Below are 19,634 nucleotides of genomic sequence, written 5' to 3' on the forward strand. Positions count from 1 at the left end.
TGTACATGCTTTATCGAGTCATGTCAGAAAGACAGTGGAAGTAGATAACGAATAATAGAACATTAATACCCGGAGCACTTGTTCGTTTGATATCTTTCAGCTGGTTGTATTACTCTTCTAGGTAAAGACTGCTTGTTGCATTACCCGTTGAGGATAGCGCATGTCCTTGATTCAACCTCACCATTCGTACTCGATGGGACAGCCAAGCTTTTAGACTTTAATTGATTGGCGAACACCTCACTCTCTAGACCTCTTTTCGGAACTAATTTGTTTATTATCCAGAGTTTTACCTTGGTTTAGCATTCTAGAGAACAAGATTGGATGATGGCGATGGGATGAACACCGGGACGCGGCCCGAAACTCCGGAGGCGGAGCAAGACTACCATCAAGTCAACCAAGAATAACCTATATCATCACGATCCCGATCGCTCTTGAATCTCATGATTCCCTTCCTCCTTTATTTCTCCTTCATTCTATTCTTCCACGTATAGACAACATCCAGCAAATCAAAATGACATCTCCTTTGAACTACAATTGGCAACAAGTCAAGCCAGGAGTATGGCAACGTCCCATCGACGAAATCGAACAATTTTATTCAACACTGGCCGTTCTCTACGAAGGGAGCGGCCGCATGTTCTTTGGAATAACCGGCCACATCTCACTATCCATCAAAAGCCCCAAAGATGTCTCCTCTGCAGATGCTGGACGGCATGTTGACGAAGCTTTACGTAAAGCCTGGCTCGCGCTGAGATATGATCACCCTACACTAGCATCCCAAGCAACCCAGAACTCTGAGACGGGACAATGGGTCAAGACATACAACCATATCGAAGGCGAAGACGACAAAAATAGTTGGCTTGACAAGACTCTTGTTCACATCTTCAATGGCCAGTCTGGAAACGAGTGGGCAAACTCTGACCCCCCAGCCCCCAAACTCCCTACTTTGTTTATTCTTCATCTCCCTACTGAAGAATCGGATGGCTCGCGCATTGTTCGTCGAGACCTCGTCTTGCGCTCTCCACATGACATCCTCGACGGCATCGGAACTCTCATGCTCCTCAACAACTATATCGCTCTCGCGGCAGAAGCTTACGAAAAGGGAGACACGTACAATCCCCCGCTTCTAGACGGAAGTGAAGCTTCAAACCTAAGTCCATCCTATCGAATCGCAGCCAATATCCCAGACAAACTCCCACAGGCACAGCTTGACAGACTAGATGCAATGGCCGCTCAAAAAGCCGCAGTAGCTTCTGATCCAAGTATTCAAGTCCTCGCACTTCCCTTCCGCAAAGGATCACTTGTACCTGGTCGTCATCAACGCGTGGCACTTACATTCACCGAAAACGAAACACAACAGCTGTTGGCTGTTTGTAAGAAAGTCAAAGCCACCCCAACACATGCCTTTCATGCAGCTGCAGCCATCGTCGTACGCGATCTCCAAGATAAACCCGTGGAGTCAAAGAAAGTACGGTACATCAACTACATTCTACGAAATGAACGGCCAAATTGCTCTGAGCCGTATAGCTCTATGGAGCATCCAGCTGCTGTTTACCATTCAGTGTCTGGTCAAAGTCTTGTAGTAGACATGGATCTTCACCCAGAAAACCACCAGCCTAACGTACAAGAATTTCACAAAGTCCTGGAAACTATCAAAGACTTTTATCTCACCGTCAAACAAGACAAAGACTTTTACATCCTCGCCCCAACAATGTTCGCCCAGGGCACTCCAGATCTCCCCCCGTCTCCGCGTCCACTGCCCATTCCGCCTCCTAAAGCTCATCCATCAGTATCCATCTCGAGCATGGGCTGCGTCGAGGCTATTATAGCACCTGAAACAAAAGCATTTAGTGCTCGAGATCCGTGGGTAACTGGGGAAGAGCTTGGGAATGGACTGGGGTTGTTTCTGGGTACGTTTCGAGGCGAGTTGTGTTTGAGTGCTGCGTATAATGATGCGTGGCATGCGGAGGGGGATGTGAGGACGTATTTGGAGCGTTGTAAGGAAGTAGTTTTCCTCGGACTTGGGATGGAGTAGATGATGATCGTGGAGGCAGTCGTTTCGATGGAGATGTGACTATTCAACTGTCAGTTGCTGACACGAATATGGACGGGTCTCGATCGATAAGGTTCAATCCAACTGTCAACCCCAGATATCTGGCGTTTAGATTAGAAATCCTCCCATTATGCAAATCTCACGTTAGTAACTACAATACGATGCGAAGCTGACAAGTAACGATATGCGGAAGGTCAACCTGCTGTGCCGCAAGGCGAGAAATAAGTCCCTGAACCAACACACCGGGAACTTCTGTGGCAATAATAATAAGTCGCCTTTATCAAAGTCTTATTCCAGAATGAGTTAGGGAACTCGATCGGTTTATCAAGGCCCAGAGAGTAACAAACCGCCACAACCCGCAACGATAAAACATGCAGTGATCAACAGTAACGTTTCTGCATATCGAGGCAATCAGAGTAGCAGGGGGGCGAGCAACCAAAAGGCGAGGTCGCCGAATAGTGTGTGCCCCAAAGTGGAAGCTCCCAAGCCCGGCCCCCCAGGAACCTTTGACAGGCTGGGGTAAACTAGGATCATACAGCATGCGGGTATCCACTGTGAAGCCAGCCAAACCATATCGGGAAGCCTTTTTGCGTGGGAGCTGAAAGTTGATATGGGGTTTTTGGGTTTGATAGGGGCGAGGGCAAGGAGTCGGTGGGATTGGGTTGGTTATCTTGGTCCGTTTGGCTGACATGGTGTAAGGGCACGTGAGGGAGTTGTGTCGAGAAGGGAAGTTGGAGGATTATACGGTGAATCATGTTACTTGGTTTGATATGGTCGACGGTGTTATTGGTGCTGATATCGTTGTGTTGGTGTTGATGTTGGTAATGGTGTTGTAGGCGATGAAGTGGCAATGTTCGTATCTCGCCATCAGGTAGTTGGTTCCAGCACTGATGATCAAGTGAGAGTTTCACTATACTGCTCTACGCATGCATTTGAATGTCAAATTAATCCCAATTAAATAAGTAAAATAATAAATTCTAATACCACTCAATTAACCTTTGTGACTATATGTAAGCATCTTTACAAAACATCTCACGATATCATCACAACCAAAAAGACCAATCACATCAGCTTAGTAAACCCTTACGCATCAATCAATTCTAATCTCTCGATGATCTACGTACCATTTATCAGACAAGCAGGGATCATGATCCTTGGCTCTGTTGTCCAAAATAGATGTATTTTTCGCGTGGCAAACGGACCACACCTTTTCAACCGCGACTGTTAAACGCGAATCTCTTGGTAGCTTGGCTCCATCGCCGAGATATCCAAGGTCGTGGTAGGAAGCGCTGATCAATTCTACAATTAGATAGTTTTTCGGATTGAGGCGATATGCTAAAGATGATCTACATAGGAAAATAAATGCAGAATTTAATTGTGCATGTCTCCCTCAAAATGTAACAGACATAGGGTAGGACATGATCATCTTGGTTCGTAGATAGCATCACGATGACAGAAGCCAAAACGTCAAAAAATAAACTTGTTCCCAAAATGGCTCATCGTCATGCAAAAGGCGTTTAAACATTCCCCGGTAGATACAAAAACAGGTATAGCGGTTGACAAAAGTCCGTCTTGTGGCCGTTTTCAAGTGATTCGATTCCTACACAAAGTACCTGAGCTAGCGAGTGAGCGGGCGACTGAGCAGGGTTATAGGGAACTAACGTAGGGGACAAATGTGCCTTGGCAGTTGGGTAGTCACCTCGGTACTCCATAGCGGAATGTGAGAACCCTGCCAAGGGATGGTGACAGATTGCGGGGGAGGCAGTTGATGTGGCTGTTTGTAAATGTAGATTAATTAATTATTTCACAATAATGGACAGTAATGTTGTAGTATATGCTATGTCGTATATGTCATGTCCAGTTGCATAACTCACTGTAGACTCATCAATGCATCGCGATATCCTCATCTTATCTAAACGAGAATCCTCTACTTCCGCTGTCGGAACCAACAGAGCCCCATAATTGGAGAGAAGGCCCTTTGATCGTTCTCCAACAGTCAACAACAGCCACTAAACAAAGGTCCCCGCAGAATGGATGCCAAGCGTAACAAAGGTTCCCCGAGACGATAGCGGACAAAGACACTGTTTTAGGTTTAGTGCCGTCTCGAAGTGATAGGGGTGGTTGCGCCCTGTAACGATGAATTGTAGAGACATCAAGTAATGGAGATTGATATGAGTCTGGAGGTGAGCAGATTGCGTTATCGGACATGGTCAGAGGATACTGGTTTGAGTAATATCAGATGTTGGATGAGTGATGAGGGGATATAATCCCTTGGCTGATGAGACTGAGATACATGAGTAGAGCGAGGTACATACTCGAGAGTGAGGTACTCACTTGGTCTACTTGTCAATGTAACACCTTCACTGTCTAACCATCAAGATAACCATAAACCTTGCTCTGTTTAACCATGAAATCAGTGGCGTATTCTCCTCTACCCGTTTCCTCGGTGCCACCCGCTCTCCTCCCACCCTCTTAGTCTCTCCCTTCTCTCTATCTGTGACTGTTGGACCGTCTATCTGGGGGTGGAGACAATAATCCCTCCCATCTCCTAATCCCTGCTCATCCTAACAAAAGTTCAACAATGATACTCCCCATTCGGGCAGCTCCAATTACAGACGTAAACCCAATTGGCTCACCACCCACAGATAAGGTCGCCAATCTTGTCTAGAACGCTGCTTTCATGGGCTGTTGGTTTAGAGGATCGTTTGTATTTCATCGCTCTCTTTCTTTTCTGGGAAACATGTACCGAAGTCACCGATCGCCATGCCGCCAGTGATTGTCGTCTGTCGGTTGCATGAGCCAAAGGGACCATTACTGAATCGGGATGCATTCTCAAAAGTGCCTGCCACTTGCCACCGATGGATAAATATCCCCTTCATGCCCACCTCAGTCTCAATCTCTCCCTCTGTACCAGCCAACCGGTGAACCATAGATTCAAGTATCGAACTGAATCACATCAGCCCGCAATCATGGTTGCCGAAACTGTCGTCCCAGACCGTCTCCCCGCAGACTCTCTCCAGCCTGGCTACGATGAGAAGGAGCCTCACAACATCGACATGGACCTCAAGTCCGAGGCCGACAGCGAGGATGATCGCATCATCGACTTGTTCTCCAGCTTTCCTCCCGCCAAGGGTGTCGAGCACGAGCCCAACCCTCTGACTGCCCGTGCCGTCATTGTCGGTATCGTCCTCGGTTCTCTCGTCAACGCTTCCAACGTCTACCTTGGTATGTCTCACCACCAATCTCTCATCATGAACATCTATTAACACTTCACAGGCCTCAAGACTGGTTTCACTTTCCCCGCCACCATGTTCGGCGCCATCTTCGGTTACGGCTTCATCCTCATGCTCACAAAGTCCCTCCCCAACGTCCCCCTCCTCGGAGGCAAGTTCGGTCCCCAGGAAAACTCCATCGTCCAAGCCGCTGCCACCGGCGCCGGTGGTATGTCCGGTGTCTTTGTCGCCGGTCTCCCCGCCATGTACCGTCTCGACCTGCTCTCCGACGACCCCAAGAAGGATTTCGGCCGCATTCTCACAATCACCCTCGTCTGCGCCTTCTTCGGTCTCTTCGCTGCTGTTCCTCTCCGACGATTCTTCATTATCAATGTCGCTCGTGAGCTGAACCTCGTCTTCCCTACTCCCACAGCTACCGCCATGACCATCCGCTCCATGCACGCTGTCGGCTCTGGTGCCAACGATGCCATTCGCAAGATCAAGTCTCTTGGTATTGCCTTCATCATTGCCCTGCTCATCATCTGCGTTGGTCAGTACGCCGACGGTATCCTCCACAACTGGCACATCTTCACCTGGTTCTACGCCTGGTCTGGATTCACCGCCACTGGTCTCCTCGAGCCTGAGAACTGGGGTTGGTACATCCAGCTCACTCCTGCCTTTTTCGGTTCCGGTATCCTCGTCGGTCTTAACGCCGCCATCTCTTGGTGGGGTGGTACCGTCGTTGCCTGGGGTCTGATCGGTCCTCTCCTGGTCCACTACGGCGAGTGCATCGGTATCGAGATTGGCGAGGGCAAGTGGGAAGGCCTCACTCGATTCAACGTCATGACCGGTGTCGACAAGCCTGGCTTCGTTGCCTCTCCCCGATACTGGATGCTCTGGCCCGGTGTCATGGTCCTCATGGTCTACTCTCTCATCGAGTTTTTCCTCCACGGAAAGGTTGTCGTCGACGGTTTCAAGTTCGCCCTCCGCGAGTCTGCCCGCTCCATCAACAACCGCCTCGTCGCCCGTGGTACCCACAACTCTTGGTTCGCCGGCCAAGCTGCCAAGGCTGATGCCGATGGTGGTGTTGAGGATTTCGCTTCTGCTCAGGAGCAGGTCCCCACATGGGTCTGGGTCACCGGTACCATCGCCGCTCTCATCCTCGCCATGGTCGTCACCGAGGTTCAGTTCCACATGAACGCCGGTCTCGCCCTCCTCGCCTGTATTCTCGGTGTAATCTTTGCTTTCATGTCCATCTACGGAGGTGCCGTCACTGACTGTGCCCCTCTCACTGCTTCCGCCAAGGCTTCTCAGCTTGTCTACGGTGGTATCACCAAGGGCAACTTTGCCATCAAGGATGCTCAGCGAATCAACCTTATCGCCGGTAACATTGCCTCCGGTACCGCCGATGTTGCCAACTCTCTTGTCAGCGACTTCCGCGTTGGTTTCCTCCTCAAGACTCCCCCCAAGCTGCAGTTCTACGCCCAGGCCATGGGAACTGTCGTCTCCGTCTTCCTGGCTCCTGGTATCTTTGTCCTCTTCATGTCTGCTTACCCTTGTGTCTACAAGCCCAGCGACGACCCCGCTGATATCTGCCCCTTCGCTGCTCCCTCAGTCGCTGCTTGGCAGGCTGTTGCCACCGCTGTCACCATGCCCAGCATCCCCATCCCCAAGTCCTCTGCCTACTTCTCCATCGCCATGGGTATCCTCTGCGCTGTCCAGGCTATCGTCAAGCACTTCTGGCTCGTCGGTTCTCGCGAGAAGTACCGTGAGTGGCTCCCCAACTGGATGTCCGTCGGTGTTGCCTGGGTTCTTGGCCCCGACTCTGGCTACGCCAACGCCATCCTCTTCGGCTCTATCACCGCTTGGTGGTGGCGCAAGTGGTTCAACAACCATTTTGAGATGTACGCCTTTGCCATCGCTGCAGGATTGATCGCCGGAGAAGGTTTCGGTGGTGTCATCAACGCTGCCCTCGAGCTCGGAAAGGTTTCCGGTTCTTTCAAGGGAACTGAGGTTGCTCTTCCCGGTGCTGAGTGGTAAATGCAATAGATAGCTTTAGTTAATGTGTTATGAGTGTTTAAAGGGTGGTGGTTGAGAATGATAGCAATACCATGATTTAGTTCTACAGTCAGAGATCTAGCATCGACTTTGCATATACCCAATAGATCAATCATCTGATAATTTTATTTGCCATGACTGTGATTTCACCTTCTCCAGCGATCTATCCTGCTTGAGTTTAATATCGAATATATTTTAAAAAAGAATAACTTGGACCCAAAGCCTATCAGGGCTACGAGGCATCTGGCTTGCAGGACATGGAGCACATTTCGACTACCAGCCATGTCGATGTTCAATGAATGTGCAGATTTGACCAATCACTGCGATTGAACATTTTTTTACTTTGTTTTGGTATGGTTATTGATCAATCCGTTCTTCGTTTATTTAAAACCTCACTGTAGGCAGTAGAGAACTTGAGATCTAGGTCTGCTTTAGTAAAGAAATTACTTATTAATTTTATCCCCATGTTTTCAGTGCCTACCAAAACTATTTGCTCATTTTAGCCCAGGCATTGCGACGCATCCGTTCGATCTAAATGGCGTGCTTCTTGGCCTCAGTACCCCGTCTATCCCCCTCGGTCTTACGCTCAAGACTCAGTACCACTAAAAGTGCCATTGTCCTCTTGGTCTTCCATGGCGACGTCGCCATCCTCCACATCGCTTCCAAGATCAAACTCCTCACTGAACATATCACCGCTAGCTCGTCGCTTGACCCCTTTGGTCACTGCCTCGACACGTGCCTGCATCGCCGGGTCTGTCTCGAGAGTCTCCCGAACGACTTGCACTGTCGACTTGAAGTAGTCAAAGAAAGCCTCGTGTAAATCACCTCGAGATCGTATCAAGAACTCCTCGATCTGAACAGGGCTCTCCCAGGGCTCCATCATGGAGCGGCAAGTTTCGACCAAGACATCGACATTTGCAGTCCAAAAGTCCTTGTCCTCATTCTCCACCAAGAAGGAGTTTCGCAACGACAGAGAACATATGGCCGAGGCGGACTGTATCCTTGGAATGATACACCATACCATGGCCTTGTGAGTCCATCTTGACTACCCAGGTATATCTGTTGAATGGTTGGTGCAGTACTGTCTTGATCAACTCAAAAATGCAGATCTCGCGTAGGTGGTCCGTCATCCACTCCGGTAGCACGATCTCAGCTGACAGTTGGGCTGCCCACTCGGTACAACTGATTCGCTCAATAGTGTCGTAGTATGAGTTTTTCACCTTGATCAGATGAAAGGTGAGTGGCCGGGTCTGGTTGGCGCGAGTATGGCGCCCGATGACTTGAAGCATGGCTTTTGCGCTGAGCATCCAGTTGAGGAACATTACTTTGCAGCAACGCTCGTGTATGTTCGTTGTGCCATCCATGGTGCTGAGATTGACCACAAAGATCTCGTCGTTGGAGTTTGGGTCGTTCCACCCAGCGATGACAGTTCTCTTTTCCTCGGGCTTGTGATCAGGTCGCACGGTGATGGTCTTGAACCCGGCCATTCTGAATATGCTAACCATGAAACTATAAGAAGTTAGCGCTTGCGGAAGGGCTTCAAACAGTAGCGCTTGAAAGGCAGACGACTGGTTGACTTACCACTACTGGATCCATGGCGTATCAACATAAACAAGCACTTGTTGATTCTCCACTCTGATATACCTCCATGCCAGATCAAGAGCTCGGGTCATGGCCGGACTCTGAGCGCACAGCCAGTACAAGCAGTGAGACGTACTGTCAGGCGGGAGAGCACGTGGATCTGGCGTTGTTTGCATGAAAAAGAAGCCCAGTCCACCGTGGGCATCATTGCGCATCAAGTTGTAAATCATTTTGGCACTAACCTGCTCCTCCGTTTCCATCAAATTCGGGTCCTCGACCGCCTTTATCGCCAATTCCAAGTCGTCAATGGTGGCATAGGCGAATGGTTCCTTTGGATTGAGAAGCCTCTAGTTCCGCCAATCAAAGGATGTGAGGACACCTTTCTCATGCTCAGCAATGTTGAACTTTAGCTTCTGCTCGTTTTCTGATGCGTTTGACTCGGCATGGTAGCTGAAGAGTTTACGGGCATGTGCACGCCCGTTCGATTCGACATCAGCATCACCGCGCTCAAACTTGTCGTGCTGGGTTTCCTCTACCACGATAGTAGTCGGTGGCATGTTGATTGCAGGATAATGGGTGCTACCGCCAAGAAGCTCCTGCTGTGTGTTCTCGCGACAAAGTTCGGATGCGCTTTGACGATTGATAAAGTCGTTTATATTGCTTCCTGGGAGGAACTGATCAATATTAGTGGTCGTCTGTCGTGTGCGTTCCAGGATAGTGTCGAAGTTGGGTTGGTCATGAATATCTTTGAGGACCTCAATCTCGGCCTTGAGGTTGGCAAGAGAAATCGGTTTCATGGGCTGCAAACTATCAGTGAATCCTTCATGAGTTTGAACTCTTGAGGGCTGCACCGATTCTAATAGAGCCGTGTTGAAATAGATAGATTCTAAACCACGTAGGCCCTCCGGTAGAGCGTCGATTGGACCAGTGTCTTCAGAATGAAGTTGGGTAGACAAGGCTTGGCGCTTGCATTTCATGTGATAGTTTGATTCCGTGGCAAATTTTTCGAAATTGCCGTATAGAACCCAATACGGAATGGTGCTTGAAGCGGCCATGTTTGAAGTCCAGTTGATTTCTCACGATTTCACATAAAGGGGAAGATGCTAAAGGCGAGGACTTCAAACGGTAGCGCTTGAATAGTAGCAGAGAGTTCAAGCGGCCGCGTTTGAAGTCAAGTCACAACTGAAAGAGATATGAGGATTCCAAACGGTACCGCTTGAATAATCGAGGGAGTTTGATCAGGCGCTTAAGCCAGGGCGGGTGTTGGGGTTGGCGATATTGTGAACTGTCGGAGGGTGGTACTGAGGCGCACCAATGGCACGGGGTAGACTGTGTGGCTCCATCAGAGTGATAGAGCCAGGCTCAGCTGCGAAGAAGCTGAAGGGTATGAGGAAGAAAGAAAAGGAGAGTTGAGGAGGACGAGAGCGAGGTATTTATACCTAAGATTTGAACTCGGCCCTAGCCTTCCACGTGATAAAACCCTTTGAGCATGTGATTCTCTTTCTAAGCTGGTAGAGATAGAGTCACTGGGTTCATCAATTGAAAAAGTGAGGTTGTCGTGAAGTGGAGAATTGCAGCGTTTGTAGTTGAACTTGGTGTTGTTTGTTGTGGCGCTAGCGGGGTTCATGCGGGAAGCTGCTGCATGACTACTCGTCCAGCTCAGTGGATTGACAGCACTCTGATAGACACGACGGGCCACAGTGTGTTCTTGTCAGGAAGGTTAGTTATTGGTCATTGGGGTTTCTTGATATGATATTTCGAGTTTTTGATCCAGATGGATCCTTTATTGAGAGTTTTTGAGTAAACTGCAAAGGCTACTGCTTTGGCTTACAGACCAATATGGGTTGCTAACATTAACCTTAATCCCCGTCGGCTATAATAATCAGACAATTGTCTTTGCTAATAGTCCATCACGACAGAAGTCTCCTTAGCCTCCCTCTTCTTTTCGAGCTCTAGCTGAGAGCTGGTTCGCTTCAGGTTTGGGTCCTTGATTGCCTTGACAGCCTCCTTGAACTCGTCTGGGCTGCCGTAAATGACTGGCTCATCTGGGTTGAGAATCCTGTTGCTGCGAAAGTCGAAAGAAGTCAGGATATCTTTCCTGTGTTCGCCGAGATTGAGCCTGGGTTGCCAAAAAGAACTGGCTCATCTGGGTTGAGGATCTCATTGTTGCGAATGTCGAAAGCAGTCAGGACACCTTTTCTGTGTTCGCCGAAATTAATCCTGGGCTTGCTCTCCTTGCCACTAATCGCATCGGATGCGCCGTTACTTTGCATGTCTCCAATCTTGGACTTGACTGGGTTGGTATAAAGCTTCCGAGCATGTGCGCGACCAAACTTTTCGACATCATCCCGAATTGGCTGACATCTGCTGTGTTGAGTTTCCTCAACAACAACTGTTGATGGCAGCATGTCTACTGCAGGGTAGTACGGTCTTGTGAGGGCATTGGAGTCATAATGCTCAAAAAGTGTAATTGAAGATGGAAACCCTATCTCTAGGCAGGGTAGTACGTTTCGCCATTGGGGAGAACTTGTCGCGTTCTCATTGTTCGACGGAGATGCATCTCCTTGTAGATTTGGCGCACAACAAGATGTCCCGCATTGGTGCCCCATTCTAGTGTACCCCCAGCGTGCTTGAAGATTGTGGGATTGACAATCCATAGTCTGCACGTGCGCCCGGAAGCTTCGTAGATATCCATGAGCGGCTTCCAGTCTGGACTATCAGCCACTTTCATGGAAAATACCCATTGTGGTGCCCTTCTTGAAAACATTCTTCTCCTGGTAGGGATCGTAAGTCTCATCGTATAATTCCGGTGACTAGCCGAGAAGGCGCGCTGACGTCGATAGCGATATCGTATGCGTTCCACATCAGCGACAAGGCGAAACCAAGTCCTGCAAGGATCTCGAGATGGATGTTCCAGTAACCCAGATCGGTGGGTTAGGCAAAAACCAGTACTGATTTAGACCAGGTTTAGTATATATATAACCTAAGAAATCATCAGTATCTTCTTTTGGTCATTTTCCAGTTCCTGGTTTTGTTCAACCCACCTGCCAGAGTATCTTCCTCCACTTCATAAGGCCCAACATGTGGTTGTAGATTCCGTTGGGATTCTTCGCATTGTGAGCCTCATCAGCGACGACCTGCTCAAAAACAATGTTGTCAAGAGCTGATTGCCTGGAAACGTATTTGATAAGGCAGCCACCTGGGTCTTCCGCAGCATTCTCAGCGTCCTCGGTAAGAAATTGGATATCATCTCTTGTAATCTCCGATGCGCGGTACTTCTTGAGATACTTGTGAGGCTCGTCGTCGCCCTCTTCCTCAGGATCGTTTTCGACAGGTTGGGTAACCTGCTTCCCCTTCTGTCGTGAACTTGGCTTTCTGCCCGCTTTGAACGCAAACGGGCGCTCCAGCTTGAGTACATTACACCCGGACCGTGACGGTACAACCGCGCCGGCCTGCTATCATGTTAGATAAAAATGTCCCAATAGTGAGTGGTGCGTGAACTTACCGTGGGGTCAGAATTCCTTGCCGCCCGCAAATGCAGTAGGCTAGCCGCCGTGAATTCTCAAACGCCTTGGTCTTGGAGCCTGAAGATTTCGATGCGGATAATATATATTGCACGAGGATTCATGCTTGAAATGTGTGCTCTCTTGATCAAGGTGAAGAGTGAATTGACCGGGGTCAAGAAGGATGAGGGTGGTCTTGGTTTTTATCAGCAGTATTTCTTGCTGCTTGATCCGCCATTTTCCGACACGTAAGCTCGATTGCTGTGAATTGCTTCTTTGCGGTGCCCATTTGTGGGAAACAGAGGCATGCTTGTGCCTTTTGTTGCGGAAGGGTGTGGCTCCAAGATGTGGTGTGTGACGAAGGCCTACTGTGGAGGTTGGGTGGAACAATTCAAGAAAGCCGGCGAGCAGCTTCGAATCGAGTCACGTGCGCTGCAACAACTACAACAAGTCCGCGACATCTTTAGTCTATGGCCTTATGACCGTTTTATGATTTATTATTTATTTTATTTAGGCTAAATCCATAAAGAGCCTCCAATTGCAGGACGAAGAGGTACATTGATTGTGTAAATGTACTACAAGCTTTACAGATATATAAATCGATGTTTGGTAATGATCCTTCCCTCCCTCCAAGTCTAGAATTTCGAGTTAACCGGTGTCAAGACCAAAGTTGGGTGGAACTTGACGTCCGATTTGCCGTGTTATTCCATGTCGCTTTGGTACTGTTTCTGCTTCTTTGATGCGTGAGTTCAATAGAAGCGAAGTAGGTCTTGGGTTTGCCAGTACCCATGTCGTTGGACACCAATGAAACCTCGAGCGACTAGCAGCAGCATCTAAAATATGTTAGTCACTTAATCAAGGACCCCGGAGTGCATGACTCAAATGAGAGCAAGCCGTGATTGCTCACCATCAACTTGGTGCGGCTTCAACCCTTATACAGCAGCTGCTCGATCCCCAGTGTACAGCTTCAGTTCAGGCCAAGGTGTAATACCGTGCTCCTCGCATAGCAGGTCAGGGTCAAGCTCGGTCCGTGACAGGCTGGATAGAGGCAATTACGTGCTCCAGTGCATACTGCTGACGGCTGAGCTTCATCAGCTCATCAATGTCGTCTGGGTGCTCGCGAGCAAACTTGAAAACCAATCCGGGCGCTCTGTCGATCGATAAACTCATTGATGTCGCTGTCTTCAATGAATTCTGTGACATTGGTAACTGTCTTTCGCGAACGCTCTAAAATAGCATCAAAATCAGGCTGGTCGTGTAAGTCTGTGAGATACCCCATCATGACGGCGAAGCTGTCAACCGCGATAGGTTCCCTGTCTTCCAAGGTGGTTTCATCAACACCTTTACGGGCGATAATGCGTGAGGGCTGGGCCGATTCCACTAAAGCTGCGCTGATGTCAATAGAGTCTAATCCTCGTAGAGGCTTAGGTTCGTCACGAGTTGGTGGAGCCGGACCCAGTTGAGGATTATGTGACAGTTATTCTTCTCATAAAGCTTTCGAGCCAATCGTCGTCTCTGCAATCGGACTGTCCGTTCTGACTTCTGTGATCTGTCCACAATAGTCTCAATGACTGCCGCCCTCGAAAATGCGGACTGGGCGACTTCGGGAACATTGGCCAAGTGCTTGAGAGCTGGGCGCACATACCCAGGAAATTCCACAGACTTCTTGGGACCAGCGCCACGTCCGATCGATGCTGTACGCCCTGTTCGCCGGCTAATCAGCTGGTAGAACATGCAGATGGCTCGATGCAGATCCTCCATAGAGTACAAGTCTGCGACGCATGTTTTCGTGCCACGACCGATCTCAGGGGCGTAGGAAAACGGTGAGAATATGCCGTCCTGTCTCCAGAATACTCTCGGGTGTAGTCCCAGGTCATTGGGGCAACAGCAGGATCTGGACTGCTGAGCAAGGATGAATGCCTTTGGTGCAATTTGGCGAGGCGCTTGGCTGTCCAAGCCTCCAGATGTAACATGCTTGTTCAAATCCGGGATGAAGGTTGGTTTTGTGCACGGTGTCGTAACTTGGTTAATAAACCTCTGCACGTTATCGTCTCGACTGTATTCCTGTAGGCATTCAATTGGCGAGGGTCTTGCCAGGGCTAGCGCCACCATTCTTATGTTCTTCTAGCAAGCCCTCAAAGTCTTCGTTGAATGGCTGAATAAGCTCTTGGAAGGCCAGATCCTGATCGACAGCTTGCTCGTTGTTTTCCTAGACCATCGTCACAATAGTGTTGTCGCCGCGCTTGTTGCTGTGCTTGTCGCTGAGGACGAATCCTTCGGAGACCAATAGTGCTGACTGGTGGATAATGTCGGCATCTGTAGATAACAATTAGGATGGAGGAGTCCAAATGAATTGAACGACTGAACGTACCAATGATGTCGATGTACGAGTTCATCTCGAGAACACCCTTGAATGCCAGATGAGGTGCCAGCTCGTTGCTAGCTCCCATGGTGGATTTGAACAAAAAGTTGACAAGGACGCCATCGGGATACCCGAACTTTTCATGTTCTTTTGCCTTTTTGCCAGCTTGGTTATTGGGAATGGGCGGATTCGGGTGTGACGTGATGCTGTAATCATTGTTGGTGTCAAACCATTCTGGCCAGGTCAAGTCGGGGTGCTGCTTGTTGGCGTCGAAGATGCGTTTGATGCTCTGAAAATTGTGATGCCATTTTGCGAGCACCTTGGTATTCTCAGCTTGTGTATCGTCAACTGCAGAATGTGCCTGCGCATGCACTGCTCGGCCTTTAACTTTCCGTTTGGGTGCCATGGTGGCAATGTTCAAGCGGTAGCGTTTGGAATTACCGCTGAGGGATAGGATGAACTTAATCTTGGTTAGCAGTATTCTGTCATCCGTGCTGATATCTGTGTTACCTTGTTCTGATAGGCAAGTTCAATTGCCGGAAAGTATATTGTCATCTTTCCGATACTCGTATTTTCCGATACTCGTCTTTCCGATGCTCATGTATTTGAAACACCAGCATTCTTGCTTGTGCCTGTTGTCGAGGATGGGTGACTACAAGTGGTGTAGCGTCGGCAAGTAGAAGCTAGCAGGTAGCTAGGCAGGGTGCGGGATTGAAGATTGGGCCGCGAAACGCTTGTAGCCTGAATATCAAGGCTTGAACCAGAAACGGGTGCAGGCCTGAAACTTTAGGTCTAACATCGAATCACGTGTGGAAGCAATCACCCCGGAATAGCCTCGACAGGTTTGTGATATAATTTGTGATCTGTCAATCCCAAGCGATGATCATATTTCTTCTCTTGACAATCTCCCACGGACACGACGTCGTACCTTGCACCAAGAGTTTCGTCAACATCACAAGCCTAGTCGGAGTGACAAGCTTGATCCCCCGACCCTTGCGCAAGCCACAAACTTACCACAGGGCCAGTAGCTCGCCAGCACGACTCTCTGTGAATCCCGGGGGAATGCATTATGCATTTCCGGGAAATTGAATGTCGGTATCGTTTAGGCTAAGTTGGCAGGTCATCAGCCTTGTTGGGTTCATCACGTCTGTCGATCGTTCAGCCTCGACGACAGCCAACACCAGCTCTTGCTGGTCCGTTCAAGCCTATAGGAACTACTGGCCAAAGCTGTTGTCTACTCGTGGGTTCGTCGGGACCAAGAGCAGGCTTACCCCTTCTCGAAACCCCTCCGTGTTAACACACTACTATTGTTAATTTACAAGAAACAGATACTCTCTCGAACATCAAAATTATTACGCACTATCCCGCCATCTGCTATCTTTAGCCAACGGACAATGCCGTTGTGTGCTCTTGATGAGCTCAGTTTTTGTGTCTGAAAACTCCAAAGCTCAACATCCATACTATACTCCGTACATGCAACTCAATACCATTTTGACAACGAATCTTTCCCCCTTGCAAGCCTAAGATGCGGATAACCTGTCAATACCAGGTGAGGCTGAAACTTGGCGTTAAAGTCAGTTGCCACCTTTTAACCGGGGAATTGATACTCGTATCTGAAAAACAAGATGCGCCTCGAGCGTCGATCGCAGCAGCCACCAATACAATTAAATGACTTATCACAAGGCTTTCAACCGTGCGACATGTCACAATCACTTACTGTCGACTTGACGTGTCTTTAACCCCTGTACAATGATCTCCAGTGTACAACCGACAGCTTTAACGGGACGAGACGTGAGGTCATGTTCATTATTGCAAGATTGCGGATCTACACGGGCTGGACCGAGGTAAATCCAGGTACCATGCTCCTCAGCACACAGACAAATTGGGTGCACATGCTCTAAAACACGGCTGACGACTGCGTTTGACTGACCCTCAAAGCTGGTCTGGATGCTTGGACCCAAACACGGAAAACATGTCACTTTGATGATTTGGTAAAACCGTTAATTACGCCTTCTGGAAACAATATTTCCACGTGTGTGGCTTTCTGTCGCGTGCGTTCGACCTTGGCGTCAAAGGTTAGGTCCTCGTCTGTGCCTGCGACAACACCAACTTCTGGGTCCCTGCGTCAGAGAGGACATCTGGTAAAGATACAGAGTAGATGTGGAGGTATCTCGTTGAGTGGAACAGGTACTATTTACGACTCTTTCTCCTCCTATCGTCCGTATTCGCGTGTCAGCATAATGGAAAAATAATCCTCCCATCTCGGTAGTTTTACCGAGTATCACATTCGATGCAGAATTATCATCATAAACTTCCGGACCATCGGCCAAGGCTTGACCGTCAAGCGCTTAGGATCTGGGTTCACATGCCTCCAGGGTTCGTTACTAGGGTTGATTTCCTGGTTGAGCGGAACATCCGATCAATGTTGCAATATGGCCGATCACTGTTGCATGCACTTGTTGCCGTATCTTTAGAACTGCCGTGGTTCCAAGTCAGGGGCAAACATCGGGATTTACCTCTACCGCAACTGTAAGCACATATGTCTTTGATCCTACTTGCCAAGTCGTTCCTCTCGGTTATCGGATGTCGTGAATGTGACGTGTGAAATGAAGGTCTATTTATGCAAATACAGTTCCATAACCTTGGCCTCACGTTGTAGTCCCTTCCCTCCTCTATTCCCATAAGTCGTTCAATTAGCATTAGGATACCGTTGAGCTATCTAGCACTTACAAATGATCTTCAAGGCTAATACGGACATCGATCCTAATTCAGTTGCCAAGACTCTACGATTAGCTATCGCACATTTATAGAATCTTCAGTGCACGGAGTATAGATGAGTCAGTTACTAGGAGGATGTTAGTTTGATAGGGGCTCTTCACTAAACGACAGAACTGGAGTGTTTCGCTACAGAGACGAGGAGAAAGGGGTGTCATGAAATTGCACCTGAACAATAGAGTTTCGTCTAAAATATCCAGCTTTTGCAGATCGCCAATAGGGACTCGGCCCGGTACTTGTAGGGTGTGATACCCTGGTTTTCTTGTTATGCAATGGTGTGGTTGTCTCCAATCTAGTTAAAGATCTACCCGTTCTATTGATTGACGAGATTTACTAGAGTGTATTAATTCGCTGGATAAATCAAGACTGAAGATCTGCACAGACGTATCCCAATGCTTTGTGACTGTAAAAAAAGCAAATATTGTGGCTTCTACCATGCATAAAGGCGGTAGCATGGGGCTGATATGGCCTGACACTCGCCAACAGGCCATGACTCGAGCACTGCAGAATAAAGTTTGTCGACAAGAGTAGTAGTTGTTACGAAAGAGTAAAGCTCTGGAACTGTCCCCAGCAAACAGGGTATCATCGAGCTGAACACTAGCAAAACCGCTAAAGTAATATCTCCTAGCCACCCCCAGATTATCCAAGAGTATTTAGAGGTAGGCTCCCGGCAGTTAGACTACGGACCGACGGTTTGTTTACTAAACTTTACTCCAGCATCGATTATCGTATGTTTAATACCGAACCGATACACTAAGTTTTCGACAAGCGTACCCACAACCATGGCGGCCACGATCAATCTCAAGCCCGTCATCATTGAGATGTGGATCGAGTATGGCATCGGTATACTCATCCTCTGTCTCCGACTTTTCGCTCGACTTCAACGGATCAAATTTACAAAGTTTAAATCTTGGGCGATCGACGATTGGCTCACTATTCCCGCTGCTATTCTATGGACTGTATGATTCAATATCCGAAGTGGAGGAACGTGACTGACCTGAATACGATAGATGGAAGTCTCCATGTGCCAAATTATAGCGGACAAGGGCAGCATCACCGGCCTAACGAACGAAGTCGCCTCGAAGCTCACGTCCGAAGAAGCCCTCAGCCACGAGATCGGAGCTAAATGGTTGTTCGCGGCATGGTATGTCTATGTCTCCATGGTGTGGACTCTCAAGGCCATGATGCTTTCGCTCCTTTTCCGAGTCACGTAAGTTTCAACGACCTTGATACATTCATCGACATGGTCTAACAAATCCCTATAGCAAATCGCTCCCCGAAGAACGTCTCGTGAAACAAGCCTCGATCTTCGTTTTTATCTGCTATCTAATAACAATCGGTGTTGTTTCTGGGCATTGCTGGCCAACCCATAAGCTATGGCAGGTTTATCCTGTTCCATCAGGTATGCGATATAATTTCTACAAGCAGATTCATATCTAATCTCGTTGCCACAGCCGACTGTTCTCAAAACCGAGCTAAATACTACGCCCTCGTTACAACCAACGTCGTTACTGATTTCGTCATCATGGCTCTGCCTATTCCTTTACTATGGAAGCTGCAAGTCAATCTCAGGAAGAAGCTGGTTTTCGGCCTGATATTCTGCGGTGGAATCTTTATCGTTATTTGCACGCTTCTTCGCTGCATTATCTGCTTGACCACACCAGGGCGTCTTGATCTTGGTCTTAGCTGGTCGATCCGTGAGACGGTATGTCACACAGCTTGATTCAAGGAACAATGTGCTAACAAGTCACAGGTCGTCGGAATTATCGTCACAAACGTCTCGTCGATCAAGCCCCTCTTTACCGGCCGCAACCACAGCACAAACGATAGCTCCCATCATACATCCAACAACCGTCTGGGTTTCTCGCATTCTGGTAACACACATAAGATGTCGCGAATGGAAAGATTACCCGACGGGAGTCATAGTGGGAGCCAAGAGTGTATAGTGGCCGGACTTGGCAAGAACCAGACCACAGTTGTCGCGGATGACAATAGTTCAGATCACAAGTCTGATCACAAGTACAAGTATAGCGGTCAGATTCATGTTACGAGGGACTTTCACGTTGCATAGGCGTTATGATGGAAAAAAATTT

At 48.6% G+C, this 19,634-nt stretch overlaps 5 protein-coding genes across 5 annotated transcripts, besides 1 other annotated feature; 3 read left to right on the forward strand and 2 right to left on the reverse strand.

Annotated features, from left to right (window-relative positions):
* Positions 1-511: 511 nt before the first annotated feature.
* On the forward strand, positions 512-2,032 carry FPSE_04008 (uncharacterized protein; the record flags this gene model as incomplete). The annotated part of the gene is made up of 1 exon (XM_009257126.1): positions 512-2,032. One exon carries the CDS (start codon positions 512-514, stop codon positions 2,030-2,032), a length of 1,521 nt encoding a protein of 506 aa, XP_009255401.1.
* A 2,987-nt stretch (positions 2,033-5,019) lies between these two features.
* Positions 5,020-7,302, forward strand: FPSE_04007 (uncharacterized protein; the record flags this gene model as incomplete). Its single annotated transcript, XM_009257125.1, has 2 exons — positions 5,020-5,275; positions 5,327-7,302. 2 exons carry the CDS (start codon positions 5,020-5,022, stop codon positions 7,300-7,302), a joined length of 2,232 nt encoding a protein of 743 aa, XP_009255400.1.
* A 1,946-nt stretch (positions 7,303-9,248) lies between these two features.
* On the reverse strand, positions 9,249-9,956 carry FPSE_04006 (uncharacterized protein; the record flags this gene model as incomplete). The annotated part of the gene is made up of 1 exon (XM_009257124.1): positions 9,249-9,956. One exon carries the CDS (start codon positions 9,954-9,956, stop codon positions 9,249-9,251), a length of 708 nt encoding a protein of 235 aa, XP_009255399.1.
* Positions 9,957-10,985: 1,029 nt separating this feature from the next.
* Positions 10,986-11,309, reverse strand: FPSE_04005 (uncharacterized protein; the record flags this gene model as incomplete). The annotated part of the gene is made up of 1 exon (XM_009257123.1): positions 10,986-11,309. The coding sequence occupies one exon, from the start codon at positions 11,307-11,309 to the stop codon at positions 10,986-10,988; it is 324 nt and encodes a 107-aa protein (XP_009255398.1).
* Positions 11,310-12,889: 1,580 nt separating this feature from the next.
* Positions 12,890-12,917: a repeat region.
* A 5,406-nt stretch (positions 12,918-18,323) lies between these two features.
* On the forward strand, positions 18,324-19,612 carry FPSE_04004 (uncharacterized protein; the record flags this gene model as incomplete). The annotated part of the gene is made up of 5 exons (XM_009257122.1): positions 18,324-18,500; positions 18,552-18,751; positions 18,807-18,943; positions 18,996-19,246; positions 19,295-19,612. The coding sequence occupies 5 exons, from the start codon at positions 18,324-18,326 to the stop codon at positions 19,610-19,612; spliced, it is 1,083 nt and encodes a 360-aa protein (XP_009255397.1).
* Between the last annotated feature and the right edge of the window lie 22 nt (positions 19,613-19,634).

This window comes from Fusarium pseudograminearum, chromosome 3 (genome assembly GCF_000303195.2).
Source record: "Fusarium pseudograminearum CS3096 chromosome 3, whole genome shotgun sequence".
In the NCBI taxonomy this organism is placed as follows: domain Eukaryota; kingdom Fungi; phylum Ascomycota; class Sordariomycetes; order Hypocreales; family Nectriaceae; genus Fusarium; species Fusarium pseudograminearum.